Consider the following 17,854-nt stretch of genomic DNA (forward strand, 5'->3'; position numbering starts at 1 on the left):
ATGCTTCACAACACCTTAGGTAGGATAGCTATCTGTGCAAGGGTGATGGATTATTTTGGATACTTCAATTTTAGTATAAGTTTTGCATCTGATGCAATGTCCAGGTTTGTCCTTGACATATCTGGGTAACATATCACCTTAGATCTCTCTATACGGAACGGACCATACCAGCTAAATGATATGTTCACTCTGGTAGTTAGAGTTTTAGCCTCTTTGTTGAGATGATGATACTCCCATTAGCCTTTCTTTTTTCTTTTTTTTTTTGATGAATAATAATAAGTTTATTGATTCATAAGCAAATTAGAGTGAGTTCATACATCATCCCAACGAGAGGCGCGAGCTGCAGCCCCTCCTTGAAATTTACAAGTAAACTAGGAAAGAAAAACAAGAATCACAACTGAGCCCAAAATAATTCTTCCCTATTTACCCCTTGCTTAGCTAACACATCTGACAAGGTATTTGCTGATCTCCCCACCCACTGTACAGTGACCAACATATTCCTTGTCAACCAACTAAAATTCTTCATTTCATTCTTGTATCGCCACATAACCTCTTCAGAATTTTTTAACCAACCCGCCACCACTTTGGAACCCCCTTCGATTATTAGATGTTGTACCCTCAGCTGGTTTGCAAATTGGACCCCTTGTACAATAGCTAAAAGTTCTGCTCTGATGGAATTCCCAATTCCCAAAGGACCTGAGTAGAGCAACAAAATCTCTCCCTTCTCATTTCTCAAAGCACCCCCCACTTCGGATAATCCTGGATTACCCATGCTGCTTCCATCAAAGTTCAACTTAATTGAGCCTTTGGGTGGAGGAGACCAGCTTGTAATTGATTTGGCCTTTAAAGATGAACACCTTGCTACTGCTGACCAATTTCTCCAAATGTCATTAAAGGAGAATTGATGAAAGATTTCCAAGGTCTTCAGCCAATATATTGCCCTGTTTAACACACAGTCTTTCAAATCTTGGCTGTTCCTTTCCTTATCTTGAAAAATTCTGAGATTCCTTTCCTCCCAAAGAGTCCAAGTCAAGGCAGCATGAGCACATCTCTACATAATTCTCCCTATTTTTGTAGGCCAATAAAAGGTAGAATGGTTGAAGAGCATGTGAACTTCTGCTGGTAGACTCCAACTACCCCCAAACAACGAAAGTAGCCAAGCTTAAAGGTCTGCAGAAAAGGGACAAGATACTAATAAATGGTAACAATCCTCACCGTGAGCTCTACAGAGGATACACCAATTAGGAGAAATATAGAGAAAAGGTCTTCTCTTTTGTAGGTTGTCTAAAGTGTTTACTTTCCCATGGAAAACTTCCCAACAAAAAGCCATAGTTTGGGGGGGGACTGGCTTACACCAAATTTCTTTTGACGGAAAGGGATGGTGAGTAGGAAGTTGAGAGATGGACCTGAAAAAAGAAGCACAAGTGAAGGTTTCATTGGGTCTAGGAGTCCAAACCCTCTTATCTGGCTTGGAGGGATCCAAACAAACCTGATTGAGACACCCAAGCAACAAAGAAAGAGACTCAATTTCAGCATCCCTAAGCCCTCTGCGATACCCAAAATCCCAAGTAGGATTTAAGGGTGTCCCCAAAGGTGAGACAAATTTTGAGACCACCTCTTTTTTGTACAAAGAAATAGAAAAAAGCGAAGGGAACAAATCCTTTAATGGTGAGTCTCCAACCCAAATATACTCCCAAAAAAGGATAGAGTTGCCAGAACAAACTTCATACCTGTTCAAATTGAGGAATTGAGGAAGGGTGTTGTGAATAGCCTTCCAAGGTGCTGCTAGGTTAGCTTGCCTCGATACACCAGCATCCCATCCATTCTTTGACCTCCCATGAATGCTTCCCACCACCTCATGCCACAGTCTCTCTCTTTCCAAAGGCCATTTCCACAACCATTTCCCTAATAGAGCTTGATTCTTTCTAGTTACCCTCCCAATTCCCAAACCCCCCTCTTCTTTACTTCTGCAGACAATTTCCCAATTAACCAAATGATCCTTTCTTTTTCTCACCATTGAAATAATATGTTCACTGTCCAAGATTCTGTTATGGTTCTTTGGTACAAGTTTCTTCCTTATGTTGAAATGCAGTGAGATGCTGCATTCTTGTTGGCCTCACCCAGTGTGCTGAGGATTGTAATCGTTTGTATGTTGTAGAGAAGGTTGAATTGTGAATTTTATTGTAAATTGTAAGATTTTTTTTGTTTCATAAAAAATTGTCAAAAAAGCTAAAAACATATGTACTGTTTATACAGGAAAGCAACAAAATACAAAGAAATGATTTTTTATATTTACCATTTATCAAAAAAACTTTCATATATATGCTAGAAAATGATATATATATATATATATATATTAATTTAGGAGAGTGGGAGAAGAGAGAGCGATATTAGGATTAATTGAGGAGCTATGGTACAGGCGAGATTTTCATTGTCAAATTTCCAAGTGAACCCTATTTATTTGAAACTGGATATATTTTTCTTATCAGTTGATTGGGAGGAACATTAGGATGGGTTGACTAATAGAACTTTGCTTAGATTCACATTTGACCATTTGCCAATTTGCCTTAGCCAAGAGGTTTGCGTGAGATGTCCTATACCTTTTAGATTTGAGATTATGTGGCTTACTCATTTAGGATTTGTTAATAAGGTGGGGGAGTCGTGGATGGTAGAATGTGGTAATGGTATGTGGGAAGGGTTCAAGTTTTGGGAGGTTAGAGGAAGAAAAGGAGGAACTAACCAACAAAACAGATGAATTAGATGAGAAAGAGGGTCAAGCTTTGGGAGGTTGAGATTGAATGAGGAAGGAATTTTAGTCAAGGAAGAGATTTCATGGAGACAAAAATCCAAATTCAAGTGAACTGACATAAATGTATACCTTTATTTCTGTTTTTAATGTAATTACGTTATCTCTTAAAAAAAGGATTCAAGTGGATTAAGGAAGGAGATGGTAATGCAAATTTTTCTTTTTTTTGATCAGTAACAGAAAACTTTATTAATTTAAAAGTGGATAGGTACATCAAGGGTAGCCTCAGTTACCCCCTGTAAACAAAGGTTTGTGATCCCCATAACACTTTGCCCAATCTTCCGATTTACTTCTTGTTGGTTTCTAGAGCCCCAGGGAAGGTAGTGCGAAGACAAGAGAAGTGAGTGTGAAATTTCTTGTGGGATGTGGGGGCAGATAATGGGCATCTTATGAATTATGAGGATACATGTAGGCCTAAGTGGGCTGGAGGGTTGGGATTAGGGAGGTTGCAGGAGAAAAACAAGGCGTTGTTAGGAAAATGGCTTTGGAGGTTCTCCAAGGAGAGGGAGGTTTTGTTGTTCTTGGTGATCGAGAGTATCTATGGGCTGCATCAAAATGGGTGGGACTCAGGCCCGGCCAGAAATCAGTCTTCAAGAAGCACATGGTCAATTTTGATTTTACTCCCCATCTTCTGCAACACTTAAGATATGGTGTCAGATTAGGTCACAGGGTAAAATTCTGGGAAGACATTTGGTGGGGAGATCTTCCTTTGTCCTAACCCTTTCCTAGAATTTACAATTTGTCCAACTTAAGAAATAAATCAATTGCTGAACTTGCTACAATGGGTGTCTCGGGTGTGGATGGGATTTAGGTTTGAAGAGAGTTGTAAGGGATCATGAATTGGGTGAGTTAATTTCTTTACTTGGAACCCTTCAAGATATGAGACTGCTACCCTCAGGTGGAGATGAGAGAGTTTGAGTTTCTGCTGTTAATGGAACCCTTTCCTAGAATTTACAATTTGTATCCTCTGCTTAAAGAATGGGGCGAGCACCAACCACCTCTTGCTCCACTGTCCCTTTGTTTCTCTTGTATGGTAGCTTTTTTTGTCCTTGGATGGTAGAACTTGGGTGTCCCTGGCTGCTGTTGTAGATCTCTTCAACCCAAGGTGGATGAGGCGTACTACTAGAAGGCAAAAGATTTTATGGCAATGTGTAAGAGGAGCTGTACTCTGGGGTTTGTGGAGTTAGAGGAATGCAAGAATTTTTGAAGAAAACTACAAGACAGTGGAGGATGTGTGTGAGCTTCTAATGGTAAGGGTGACCCATTGGATTTTAGTTTGTGAAGAATTCAGAGATTAGAGGTGTTTCAGTGAATTAAGAGAATGGCAGGTAGTTGCTAGCTTTCAAAGCATGAGACCACCGAGGCTTGCCCAGTGGTCCCCATCAGCGGCTGGAAGGCTTAAATCTAACTTTGATGGCTGTTGTTTGGGAAATCTAGGGGAATCAGGAGTTGGGGGTGTAGGGAGAGATGAAGCTGGTAATATTCTTCTTAGGGCTGAACTGTTGGCTGTTGTTCAATGGTTAAAGTTGCTGTCATTAAAAGGGTGGAAGGAAGTGGATGTTGAAGGAGATTGCCAAACAGTTATCTTTTGGTTGAAGAACAGAGAAGAAATTCCTTGGGGAATGAGGCCTATGGTATGTTAGTCACTCTTCCAAGATACTTAGAAGTGGCAATTCGATGGCTGACGCATTGGCTAGAGCAGGAGTGTTAAGGATCGGTTAGCGTGGGGTTGTCCAGGACTGAGCTGTAATTTGTAACTTGTTAGTCTTTCTTTTTGTTTAGATTTAGCTTGAACTTTATATTTGGCCTCTTATTCCTTAGGGGCCTTTCTGTTGTATTATGGGATTTTTTTTTTTCAGTTCCTTAATGAATGATTTTTACTTGGTACTTATAAAAAAAAAGGCTACCATGTTGCAAAACAGAATGGAATGGCGAAACAGGATTCATGTAGCCAATACCATATAGTTGGAACAAGGCTTAGATGATGCTGATGATGATCAACCAAGTGCGTACTTAATATGGTTTGCCACTTTTATGCCAGAAGTCTTAGATGACATAGCCAAGTTTGACTTCAAAGACAATTATCCCATGTATAGTGGCTCACTGGCTCTCACACATGATCGATAATGAACTAAACACAGTTGCTGAATAAGTCTTGAATAACCTACATGCGTTTGTTCTACAAAGGTTTTAAAAGAAGAGCCTATTGAAAGAATTTAAAGAAGAAAAGAAATTGGATCACAGTTGAATTGATTCAAATTGCCTGAATTGTATAAACCTTAGGGAGAATGATGGTTCAGCCCAGAGTTAGAATTTTTTAGGCCCAAAGTACAGTTGGGGTGAGTGCCAGCTCGGAATTGATGCCAATTCACGGGTGGGTATTGATGTGTAGAGTGGGGGTTTTTGACATTTTGAATGTTTATAGCTCTGCAGTGGAAATCAGAAATCTGCATTGGGCCTGTCCGTACTTCTCCGTAAACCTTAAGATTCACGAATTGAACTATAAGCTGCCAATGGTAATATATTATAAATGATTCCGGTGTAAGGTTTGATTACAAATCTTGGGATTCACTATTTGGATTGACATTAGTATTGATGATTTGAATTGTGAGCTGTGTAACAAATCATAGGATTTTCAAAACTATGCATCCATCTTATATAGACCTTTGAGTCGTCATATTACTTTTTCTTTGAAGTTTTGCTTCCATTTTTAGGTTGCACCATCTCTTTCTCTGTTTCATAACAGTTATGGAACATTATGCACATTATTATGCTATTAGCATAATGGTTGATTAATTGCATGTGGTTGCATACATTATTATTTATTATGAAGCATTATCTTATGTTTTCACAACATTACAATGCATCCATCTTATATTTTTATGAAACATTATCATAATATGCTAAACCATTATTAAACATTTATAAAAAAACTTGCATGTGGTTGCGTGCTAAACCGTTATGTACATTACTATTGCTAAACCTTAAAGAAAAAACTGCACCATTTCCCTCACATGCTGTTAGCATCTGCAAATATTTCAATTTAACTTTGCGTATGCTGTTGAAGGTTACTAAGCTAGTTGAGCTCTACAAAGAGAGCTCTGAGGAGTGGTCTAGGAAGGCTAGTGAACTTGAGGGTGTGATCAAGGCACTGGAGGTAAAACTTCATTTGAATGACTGGTGCTTTATACTTGGTGCATACTGATCTAGTATGTAGTTTGCTGTGTCTTAATGCTTGTTGCATTCAACTTGCAGACACATTTGAGCCAAGTTGAAACTGATTACAAGGAGAAACTTGAAAAGGAAGAATCTGCAAGAAAAGAAGCTGAGAAGGTAAACTATCTATTGTATTTTCTCCATTCTGGTGGAATAGATGAGCAGAATTTCAAATGTTTGAATTGGTATCGCAGTAACATGCATGTATGTTTTTTATGATATTCTCATTATCCTTCTGTCACTATTCGGAAAATAAAAAATGTTAAAAACATTTTTATTCCGGTAATTCTTTAATAAAATTCTGGCATTATGACCTATTGACCTTGTGATGAAGGATTATGTGAGATATTGGCTTTGGTGAGATCATTGCCAATGGAACACATTCATATATACATTTGATTGGTATCCTCAATGGAGCATATCATTTTCATTATTTCTATCATCACCAACTGCCTTATCCTACCTAAGTGGGCAGTCGTTGTTTCTTGATTGCCCTTGGTGGTTTAGAATTTTGATGTGTTAATTTTTAAATATATTGACTTTGGACAGCCCTTCATTTGGTGGTTTATTTAGTCAAGCCTATGCTTGTTCTGTTAAGGTACCTTGTAGTTGTGTTTATTTTAATCTTGGAAACTAAATACAATTCCAATTTGGCAGGTTGTAATTTAATCTTTAACAGTTGAAGCTTTTATTAATTGATAAGAAAAATAAGTGTAATTACAAGTAAGTTAGAAAGGTAGCTAGCCTTGGTTAACTGCTTCTCAATTACAATTCCCCCATTGAGGTGCTCCAGAAGGTAAGAATCGCTGGAATTTTATAAGTATGACTGAGAGTGGTACTTGTGTTTTTGGCTTCCATATACCTCTCACTCATAATTTAACAATGGATATGACATTGGAATGGTGAATCAGGATTCATGTTGCCAACTCCATATAGGGGGGACATGGATTGGATGATGATGATGATGATGATATACTTCTCACCCATTTGATAACCAACTCTGCCTACTTGGATTCTTGAATCATCACAATACATGACTGTTGCATATTTAAGGAACTCTTAATTACCCTGTGCTTCCTTGAGCTGCCCAACCCTCGCATATTCCAGATATTCATATTGCTTATCTCATCAAATCCTTAACTCGGTCAACCCTCATTACTCTTATGCACCTCCTTATTGTACACTTTATCATACTGAATATTTTCTACTTCATTCCACTTCTATCTATTCTTTTTAGTCTTCTTCTGATTCCTTCTTCAATGGACTTTTCACCTCCTTCGTATCATCCCGTTTAAACCTCTCACCCTGTGTGTCAGTAAGGATAATCCTATTCCTAAGCACTTTGCAAATTCACATAAGGGGTCTTCCTCTTCCAACATAGTTTTCTCCATTTCCTGTTGTCTCTCTTCTCTACCTGTGGGCACCCTGTCACTAGCATCTTCCAGTAATTCACTTTCCCTACCCATGATTCCTTCCTTCTCTCTTGCACCACCAAATTGTCAAGAAACCCCTGATCAATCTCCTAATATTTTCAACCTCATTCGAAGTATTTCCACCAGGGCTGCTTGGAGATTAAGACATTCAAGTCTTGCTTGTCTCCCCCTCTCCCACCATGATTTCTTGCTTGTTGTAGCGGAGACTTGGGATCAAGTCCCACTATCACCAGGGCTTGGGGGATTATGGGTATGGGGAATGGGCTACCCTCTCTGCTTTGTAGCACCATGAAGTCAAAAAAAAAAGGCAAGCAGAAGGAGATGAAAAACTAGTTAAAAAGAAGGAACAACTAAACTCCTGTTGTGAGTTCAATGCAATTGTTGATTCTGGTGGTACCACTGAACCGATTGAACATTCAGCTTGAGAACAGTTCGAGTTTCTGATGAATAAATCTGCACCATCTCCTCTTAACTTCTTGTCCTTCTCTCCGGTTTTCTTCCTCCACTGCTATTGGTTACATATTTCATTCTCATTCATTTTTTTTTCATTAATCAAAATAATAATAGCATAATCAATCATGTCCCACATTTGGAGTGCATTGTGATAAGAACACTCCCAACATAAACATGGGAAATCAACCCAACTTTAAGAATGTAATAATGGATCTGTTTCCTAAGATATAAATGATCAACAATACTTAAAATACTACAACTACAAAATTCATCAGGTCTCAGATCTCCTTGAATGATCATCCTAAATAATTCAATTGTCCTTCCTGGACTCTTTTTTGAGAACTGTAAGGTAAAGTATTTCATTACTAACAAAAGGGCAGAATACAAAAGGCCCCCTGTACAATGAGAGACTGTAAAGCAGAAATAGACAGAAAAACTCGGAAAAGCCAGCCTCTGAAAAACAACCCAACAAAAAATCTATGATCTTCTTACAAAAAGGAACTCAGGCTAAAAAAAAGAACAAGTTTGCCTGTTTTTAAAGAGTGGATGGTTTGCCAGCCACGAAAACACCATCCCCATAATCCTGTTGAACACTTCTTCTTGTGATTTCTGCCTTAAAAAATTCTCAAATTTCTTTCACCCCATACTGCCCAGAAAACAGCAGAGGGGAGGATACTCCATGCTACTTTTCCAGTTCTGATCGAAAGCAGATATAATAGCTGCCTAAACACTCAAGTTGTTAGTATACCCAATATCACCAAATACCATCTCAGACAATTCAACTGCCATTTTTGCATACATATTAATCAAAAAGCCCCTCACTGTGGAATCTGAATGAAACCCAATTTTTATAATCAAGGAGTGGATTTGGATGGCTTCTCTCACCATTCCAGGGTTGGCACAAGCAGTGACCATGCTTGTGATTGTGTGAGTATTAATTTCTTCCCCAACTACTCTCATTTCTCTAAAGAAATGTAATCCTCTTTTTGAACAAACCCAGTTATTATGGAGTCCAAGAAACTACATCATGAACTGGCATACATGAAAATTTATTCACAGCTTCATCAATATCACCACACTTGGCATAGAGATTCCCACAAAGACATTTGTGCCACATTTGATCACCCACCCATGAATCCTTTGCCAATCCTTAGTTCTCCAAGTGCAGTACAAGTTGTCGAAATGCTTACAAATGTAAAACTGTTTGGCATTGAGAGCCCACATAATATTTGGTGAAAAATATGTTAAGCAATTATGTTCTCCCCATTCTTAACAGAACAAGTGATTATAGCATTCCAACATACTTAGTCTCACATAAAACACAGTCAAAGCATCTTTAAAACTCTTACTTTGTAGAGACAAGTCTATCATTTCAGTCCGAACATATCTATCAGTAAAATACCCATTCTTGTTACATGAAAATGAATTTGGTGACCAGAAAAAATAGCCTAGAGGCAGTGCAGGCAGAAAGAACCTTCCCACAGGTGCAGGTTTTGGTTCCTAAAATGATGATATTCCAAGAGATAACATTTGGATATAGGGTTTCATTGAGCAATCGGATGGCATCATCCATGTTGCACATTTACAGTAACACTCACTAACAGAGTTGGCAACAATGACATCAGACTAAATAAGGGCATTTTAATAATGTGAGAATGGATTAATTTGATTTCTCCAACCGTGGGATTTTGTGTTCTGGTTGGGTCACTAAAGTAGTCAACTGGGTTAAAAGATGTGCTAATGTGATTTCAAGGAAGGAGAAGGAAGATATACATCTGATAGCCAAAATTGGTAATTTGCTGATAGGGTTTGGCTGTTGAGGAAACTCATTTGATTTATGTCGGATTGCCGGGGGGAGAGAATTCATTTTGTGTAAACACTGTAATTTTGTTTGTACAAGATGATGTTACTTTGGTGGTTTAATTCACAGGCGTGGGAACAGAGAGCAGAGAGAGAGAGACAGATCACAGGTTGAAGAGCTCATTGATGACAGCAAAAACCCACTGCAAATACCCAGAGAGATTGTGTGTGTATCGAAATAGAACAAAATGAGAATGCGCGGCGAGTGACATGATTATTTTTCGTGCTGCACTCTGCTTCCATTTTATGCCAAGGCCCATTTTTCATTTTAAAAAGAATGAGGCCCATGGCAAGAATTTTATAACCAAACGCCCTGGTGTTGTTCATCCTTGCCCATTCTTACCCAATATGAGTGAGAATTGAGAAAATGAGGCCTGTGGCAGCGAACCAAGAACGTCTTTTTTTTTTATCAATCACTTCAGAATTTTAATAATAAGAGCAAATATTAGTAAGTACAACTGATTAAAGTTCAGCTTAAAGTTCGTGAGAGATTAAATCTCTCTTCTCTCCCCCAAAATGCCCCAACTTCCTTACAATTGTGCCCAAAACAAAGAACCTCTCTCAACCCCCTGCTTGGATAATGCATCAGCTACAGCATTAGCACTTCGCTTAACCTATCCTATCTGTACTTCCATATCTCTAGTTAGCTACCTGAGTTTCTTCCTATCATTATCATACATTCACATTTTCATCCCCTCAGCCTGTAACCAGTTGATCACTAATTTTTTTAAGTCTCCCTTGACAATTAGCTTGCTGATGATGCTCATTGTTCTCGGCCTTTGTATGTTCTCAATGAATCTCTTTCCCCAGCTGGCCCAGAATATGGGGCGATGATCTTGCCCTCCTCATCTCTAAATTCACTTCCCATTTCCAAAGCTACTACCATCAAAATTGAGTTTAATAATTCCTCTATCTGGTGGGATCCAATGGTGACTATTGACATTCTTATGAACAGATGAATCCGCCACAACCTTCCAGTTCCTTGGTAAATCAGTTGCTGAAACATACGAGAAACCTGATGCAGTAGGGCTGGAACAAACTAACACAAGACAGAGAGAGAAATCCCAAGGAATCACTCCAAGGGGTCCTAAAATCACTTTAGGGTTTGTAGGAATCACTCCATACAGTAAGAGAGCTCTTAAGAAATCTTCATTCATTCATTAGCTTCCAAAGGAAGAGAATACATCTATTTATATAGAGTGCCTTGTGGCCCAGAATACTGTTCACCATAATTACAAAGACGCCACTCCTTTACCTTGTGCATCAAGAAACACAATAACTTTCTATCTACTAATGCAAATAAACTGAAACTTGAAAGATAAGCCTTACTAAACTAGAGGAACAATATGTTATAGCCCAGGCCCCACACAAGACTAGTTAAAATAATGAAAATACCCATACTGTCCAAGTATACAAAACTATAGAAAATTTAAGAAAATTCCAAATTTCATTCTTCAGCTCCTGCATTAAAACCTCCGAAGGACTTCAACCGCACAATGTCTTTTCTCCCTTGTGCAAGTATTTCTCCACTCTACTTTCCTTTTTGTGTAAATAGTCCCATCAACAAATCCTTTTAAGCATACCACTGTTGCACGTGCAAGGAAAACTGTTCCCTCACCTATAGAACCTTTAGTACTGTGCTTTTACTTACTGATTACCTCTTCCTGTCTTCCACATGAATCCTTTTTGTCTCTTTATTGAAGATCCTTCTCTATTTGGTTGTCAGAATTTAGACACTTCATTATCACCTTCCATTTCTCCTCCAAACTTTTTCAGCAGCAACTGTTCTCTCTTTTTCCTTGATTCTAAGGCCCTCTTCTACTTTCTTGTTGAAACCTCAGTTCAGCGTTATCAAATAAAAAATTTCAGTTGAGCATTATTTCCCTACAGTTGAACTAGCTGCATTTCATCTCTGAAATGCACAAACAAGAAACTTGCAGAAGTTTACTTAGATTTTGGAACCCAATATCTAATGTCTCTTTTTGTCTTTAAGCTTTTCTGTAGCTATTTATTTATTTTATTCTACTTTTTTGATTCTTGTATATTTTATTTTCTGGTTAATGCAGGAAGCTGCACAGTTGAAGGAGAAAGTTGAGAAGTGTGAAGCAGAAATTGAGAATGCTCGGAAAGCTAATGAATCAAGTCTTCTTCCACTAAGCAGTTTTGCAGAGGAAAAGTATGCTATTATGCATGCAGTTTAGCAGGAAGCTTGTTCAGTTTACTTGTGCTGTCTGAATGCTCTTTTTTATTGTTGCTTAATCCTCAAATGTTGCTTGTTTTGTTTGAGTTATTTCTTGGTATTGCCACATGTTATAGTTAATTACTTCATTCTTGTTTAGTTGCCAAGAAAAGGAAAGAAAAAATCATTTTTTTTGGTAATGAGAAATAAAGCAACAAATGTCTACTATAATGATTTCCACAAAAGGTAAAGAGATGTAACTAACATTTCAACAATCCTGATTTAGGAGGCATTCTGAAGGAACAACATTCCTTGAGGAAGAACATTACTTTTAACTCTTTTTTTTTGTCATTTTTGTATTCTAGTAGAATAAGCAAGCCCTGCAACTTGGAATCTCTTTCACTTTTATTTTAGCTATGGCAGGGGTGTCTTTTCTATGCTTCTTGTTTGTGTGTCTTCAATTTCTGGTTTGGATGCCCATGAGAGACTTCTTGTATGGTGTCCTTACTTGCTTGTTGTGGGGGGCAATAATGAGTCTCTATGAACTGGACGAGGGTAAAATTTTGACTTCTGTGAATCTTGCACTTATATATTCAGTATTTAAGTATTAATAAATTATGAGATTACCAAGGATGTATTGCTAGGGGTGGTTTCGAATATTTAAGTATTAATAAATTATGAGATTACCAAGGATGTATTATTAATTTTGGATGTGGTTTGCTTTCTGTTTACTCCTTGACTCTTGTATACATCTTCATGTATTGCTAATTTTGGCAATGCTCCTGTTGCTGATGTATTTACTTCTGTAATGAATTACTACTCTGCCTGGAAGTATGTTAGCAGCTCCATTTTTTAGGTGTTTTGATGAACGGTTTCTTGCATCAGGATCTATTAAGTATCAAAAGTTCACCATTTTCTTTGCTAACAAGTTATCCTTTTTCAGATGGGTTCTAGGAGTTGCAACTGATGACATGAATGGGGATAGTGACATACCTGTGCCCAGAATTCCTGCAGGTGTTTCAGGAACAGCATTAGCTGCCTCTCTTTTGCGTGATGGTTGGAGTGTAAGAAAATTCTTTTCTTTTCTTTTTTCTTGTTTGGTGGTATTTTTTATTTTTTTGCATTTGTCAATTTATTTAAATCTGTTTGATTCTCTGTTAGCTGGCAAAAATGTATGCAAAATATCAAGAGACTGTTGATGCACTGAGGCACGAGCAATTGGGAAGGAAGCAATCCGATGATATTTTACGAAGGGTAATGCTTATACTGTGCTGTTTTGTGCAATTGTCTTTATTTTATGATGACACTCTCTTTATATAAATGGTATGAATAAACTTGTGGAACTTTCCTTCTTGACTAAAATACCCCCATTTCTTGATTTGGTCCCTCTCTAATTGTGAGGGCAAAAAATATAATTTGAACTATTACTTTTCACCTCATTTAATGTCCTCTCATTAAGTCTTATATTTAAGGTACTGCTATTCTCTCTCATTGAATTGTATATTTAAGGCATTTTTTCTCACAAATAAAACCCATAGTATTTTTTTAAAACTGACTTATAACACTTTTTACTAGTTAGATCTATATCCAATATTTTTGACAATATAAAATCCATATTTTTTAAAACTGTCCCAAAATGAAACTGTTATTCCATCCATGTGGTGGGTAAAATCCAAACATATGATGTCATAGTTAAATAATAAAATTTGAAAATGGAAATAAATACAGAAAATTATAAAAATATTTGTTCACATCTCAATATTTTATGTTAATCATATTAAAGGAAAATAAGTGTGATAAATAAGAATTATTTTTATACACATGGAAATATAAAAAATTATATAACAATTTAGACCAATGTTTAGAGAATCGGACCCAGCATAGAACCGGAAAAGGGAGGGGTTCACGGGTTAGAGTTTCAACCACAGTAAAATCGGGGGATTGAACTGTGATGATGTAGCATAAGCATATATATGTCTTATAATTCTTTGCGGTTATAGAGAAAAATGGTGAAATGCTTACGGAAGGTAACGAGAGCAGCTGTAGTTTGGACCATCTGGGAAGAAAGTAATCAAAGGATTTTCAATGAGGAGCAGGCCTAAAGAGGAAGTAATTGAAACAATTAAAATCAGATCATCACATTGGGTAAAAACTATTGACATATTCAAAGATATCTCAATAAATAATATAATGAGGAAATGGAATTAAGTGACAGATGGGAGCGCATAATGAGATTATTAAGATGGATTGGAAACCTCCAGAACCACTTTAATTGAAGCTGAATTTTGATGGAAGCTCCCTTGGAAGCCCTGGGAGAGCAGGAATAGGAGGAGTATTTTGAAATCATAATGGGGAAGGTGTGGCTTTGTTCTTAGGACCAATTGGGTATGGGGACTCAGCTCAGGCAGCGGCAATGGCACTCTTACAAAGCCTGAAACTAGCAGAACAATTACAAGCTAGAGAATTGGAAGTGGAGAGGGACTCACTTTTGGTCATTGCTTGGGGTAAGCAAGTAAAGTCAGCACCATGGAAGTACAGATTTGCATTCAGGGAGATTGACTTTCTTGCTAAGAGATTTAACTTTACTTTCAGATGGGTTAAAAGGACAGTGAATGGGCCAGCAAATACTCTAGCAAAGCAGGGAGTTGATAGACCTACTCTATTTTGGGATAAATTGTAGCTGGCTGTATTACAACAGTGGGATGCTGGTATACATAATCTGGGTTTCTTTGTATATTGTAATACTCTGGAGTACGGAAAAACTTCGACTGTTTTGGTAACATGCTGTGAATGACATCTAATAATGAATGCGGGTAAAACAGCATTTACACTCAACCTTCTTGTAATTAAAAAGACAAATGAGGACCTGAATTAGCTAAGGTGTTGTGTGCAGAGGCTCCCAAAACAGCCCAGGCTGTTTTTGCCAAACAGCCAAAGTGATCTCTTAAAGTACAGAGCAGATAAAAAACTGTAACCTGTTTTTCAGCTTAATAAAAAACTAAATTCTCTTTTGTTGATAAAAAAAGCATATATTTTGTAGGTCATATAAATACTGCATATAATATATTTTACAAATAATATTACACTTGCATGTGGTGGATAGATGGGTAGTTTTTAACTTCTTAAAATAAATAACTAGGTTTCAAGTCGCTTGATTCACAAATTCTTTAAAATACAAGTGTATTAAAGCAATATATACATTAAAGAGGCACAAATAAATGCAAATAAAGAGATGTATTTATGGTAACAAAACAATACACATACATAAGAGGTCTTGGTTTCAAGTCGTCATTACTATATTGAAGTTTCTTTTCATGTTGTGGCCTAGGTGGTTTCATAAAATTGGGGCTGGTCATTGGTTTCCCGGTTAAACTGCCAGGTTAGTTGGGTTTTTCATGAATAACAGTTTTTAGTGTATAACTGAACAAGCAGGGGCTTGGGTTCATATTTCAATCGGTCCAACTGGCTGGTCCGGTCCGTTTTCTAAACAATGATTTAGAGTTTTAGACTAATGAAGTAATATCCAAGAAGTATATTGGAATCATGTAATACGTATTTTTGTTTGTAGGTGGGACTAGCAGTGGAGTGATAGCTGCCTCCCCATCACTCCATGTTTAGTCACCTTTTGTATGGAGGTTCTGCTCTTGTTTAAATTGGACTGATGGGAGGTGTGAATGATTCGATTAGCCCTAGTTCAGTTCTAGGTCTGAAATAAGAAGAGAAGAAGAAGAAGAGAAAGAAGAGAGTAGAAGGAGAAAGGGTTCGGTTTGAGAAGAAGAAAAGTCCCTCTCTCTCAGTCGACCCACTTTATATTTATACTCTTTGTATTAGATTACAAAAGACAGATTTGTCCCTTATTATGTGTAGGGCACACAACTTAAACCTAGACAAAATAGACAACTTAACCTTAATTACATAGACAAAAGACTTAAATACCCTTGTATTGTCGATTCTAAGACTCCCCCTCAAGCTGGAGAGTATATATCATATAGTCCCAGCTTGTCACATATGTAATCCACTCTTCCCTGACTCGACCCTTTTGTAAATAGATCTGCCCACTGGTTTCTTGAACTCACATGAGCTGTATTTATCACTCCACTAATCACCTTTTCTCTTACAAAGTGGTATTCAACTTCGATATGCTTTTTTCTCTCGTGAAAGACTGGATTAGAAGAAATGTGCACAACAACTTTATCATCACATTACAACTTCATGGGTCTGTCAACTGAGAACCCAATTTCCTGTAAAAGATTTTTCAGCCACACTAGTTTACATGTAGTATGAGCCATAGCCCTGTACTCAGTTTCAACATTGCTTCTTGCCACCACTATTTGTTTCTTGCTTTTCCAAGTTACCAGATTGCTACCAAGGAAGGTACAATACCCTGTAGTGGATCTCCTGTTAGACACAGATCCGACCCAATCAGCATTTGTATACCCCTTTATCCAAGGGTTGAACAGTCCATGACTTGGAGCTCCCTTCAAGTACCTAACAATTCTTAGAACTGCTTCCTCAAGTATGCTTACAACAAATGATATATCTAGTCGAGTAATAGTTAGGTAGTTCAATTTACCCACCAACCTCCTTTACCTTCTAAGATCAATTCTCAACATTCGGTTCCATGGGTGTTTCAGCTGGTTTGGCACCCAACAACCCTGTTTCTTCGGGTAAATCAAGGACATACTTCTTTTGGCCCAAGATAGTGCCATACCTTGACCTTGCAACTTCTATCCCCAAGAAATATTTCAGCTTACCCAAATCTTTTGTATGGAAGTGATCTTGTAGAAAGTTTTTCAACCTGCCAATCCCATTATTGTTACTACCAGTTATGACAATATCATCCACATACACCACTAACAAGATTTTCCTAGCTTTTGATTCATTGCTGAATACAGAATGGTCAACTTGGCACTATTTCATGCCAAAGTTCTTCACTACTTAACTAAATCTGCCAAACCATGCATGTGTATATTGTTTTAGTCCATAAATCGCCTTCTTAAGTTTGCAAACTTTACCATCCTCCTTCTAAGTAACAAAAATTGGTGGTTGCTCCATATATACCTCCTTAACAAGATCATCATGTAAGAAAGCATTTTTGATGTCAAGTTGAATGAAGGACCAATCATATATTGCTGCTAAAGGAATCATCACCCGAACTGAACCAATTTTAGCCACAGGAGAAAATGTCTTCGTATAGTCAACACTATTTAACCGAGAATAGCCTTTGGCCACTAACCTGGCTTTCAACCATTCCACACTACCATCTGGAAGATATTTCCCTGTGTAGACCCACTTACATCCAACAACATGCTTACTAGGAGGGAGAGTGGTAAGTTACCATGTGTGATTATGTGCCAGTGTAGACAATTCCTCTTCCATTGCTTGTCGCCACCCTAGAGAAGTGATGGCTTCTTGGACTGTCTTAGGAATGGAAATAGATGATAACAAGGATATAAACTGTCGATGAGAAGTGCAAAGGTGAGGAACAAAAACATAATGATAAATAGGATGAGATGTACAACTATGTGTACCTTTCTTCAATTCAATAGAAAGATCAAAGTCAGAAGGAGGAGGTGCAACTACAGGATCTGTCAACGAGGGCTGAACTGGAGGAGGGGCTTGTGCTCTTTTGTGAGTATACACTTGTATGATTGGTGGCCTCTCAGTATTAACCTTCACTAGAAAAGACGGTGACTGAGATAGAACATGAATCATACATAGGAAGAGGGTCCTCAACTTGAACTGGAAGTGAAACATAGGAGCAAGAGTAGGAACATCAACACTCGAGAAGAATGGTACCGACTCAAAGAAAGTGACATCAGAACACACAAAGGACTGATGAGAGCTAGGGTTATAACACTTATATCCTTTCTGGGTTTTGGAGTAGCTAAGAAAGATGCATTTTGT

General features: G+C 37.7%; 1 protein-coding gene across 2 annotated transcripts in view; it reads left to right on the forward strand.

Annotated features, from left to right (window-relative positions):
• NUA (nuclear pore anchor) overlaps positions 1–17,854 on the forward strand; it is a 110,236-nt gene that overhangs the window by 9,064 nt on the left and 83,318 nt on the right. For both annotated transcript variants that reach the window (XM_088953462.1, XM_088953463.1), the window contains exons 7-11: positions 5,874–5,963; positions 6,062–6,139; positions 11,835–11,944; positions 12,891–13,011; positions 13,109–13,201. In XM_088953462.1, coding sequence (XP_088809588.1) covers positions 5,874–5,963; positions 6,062–6,139; positions 11,835–11,944; positions 12,891–13,011; positions 13,109–13,201 — 492 coding nt within the window. The remainder of the gene's footprint in view (positions 1–5,873; positions 5,964–6,061; positions 6,140–11,834; positions 11,945–12,890; positions 13,012–13,108; positions 13,202–17,854) is intronic.

The sequence above is a fragment of the Nelumbo lutea genome, chromosome 7 (assembly GCF_056320005.1).
Source record: "Nelumbo lutea isolate HS-2025 chromosome 7, American lotus-T2T, whole genome shotgun sequence".
Classification (NCBI taxonomy): domain Eukaryota; kingdom Viridiplantae; phylum Streptophyta; class Magnoliopsida; order Proteales; family Nelumbonaceae; genus Nelumbo; species Nelumbo lutea.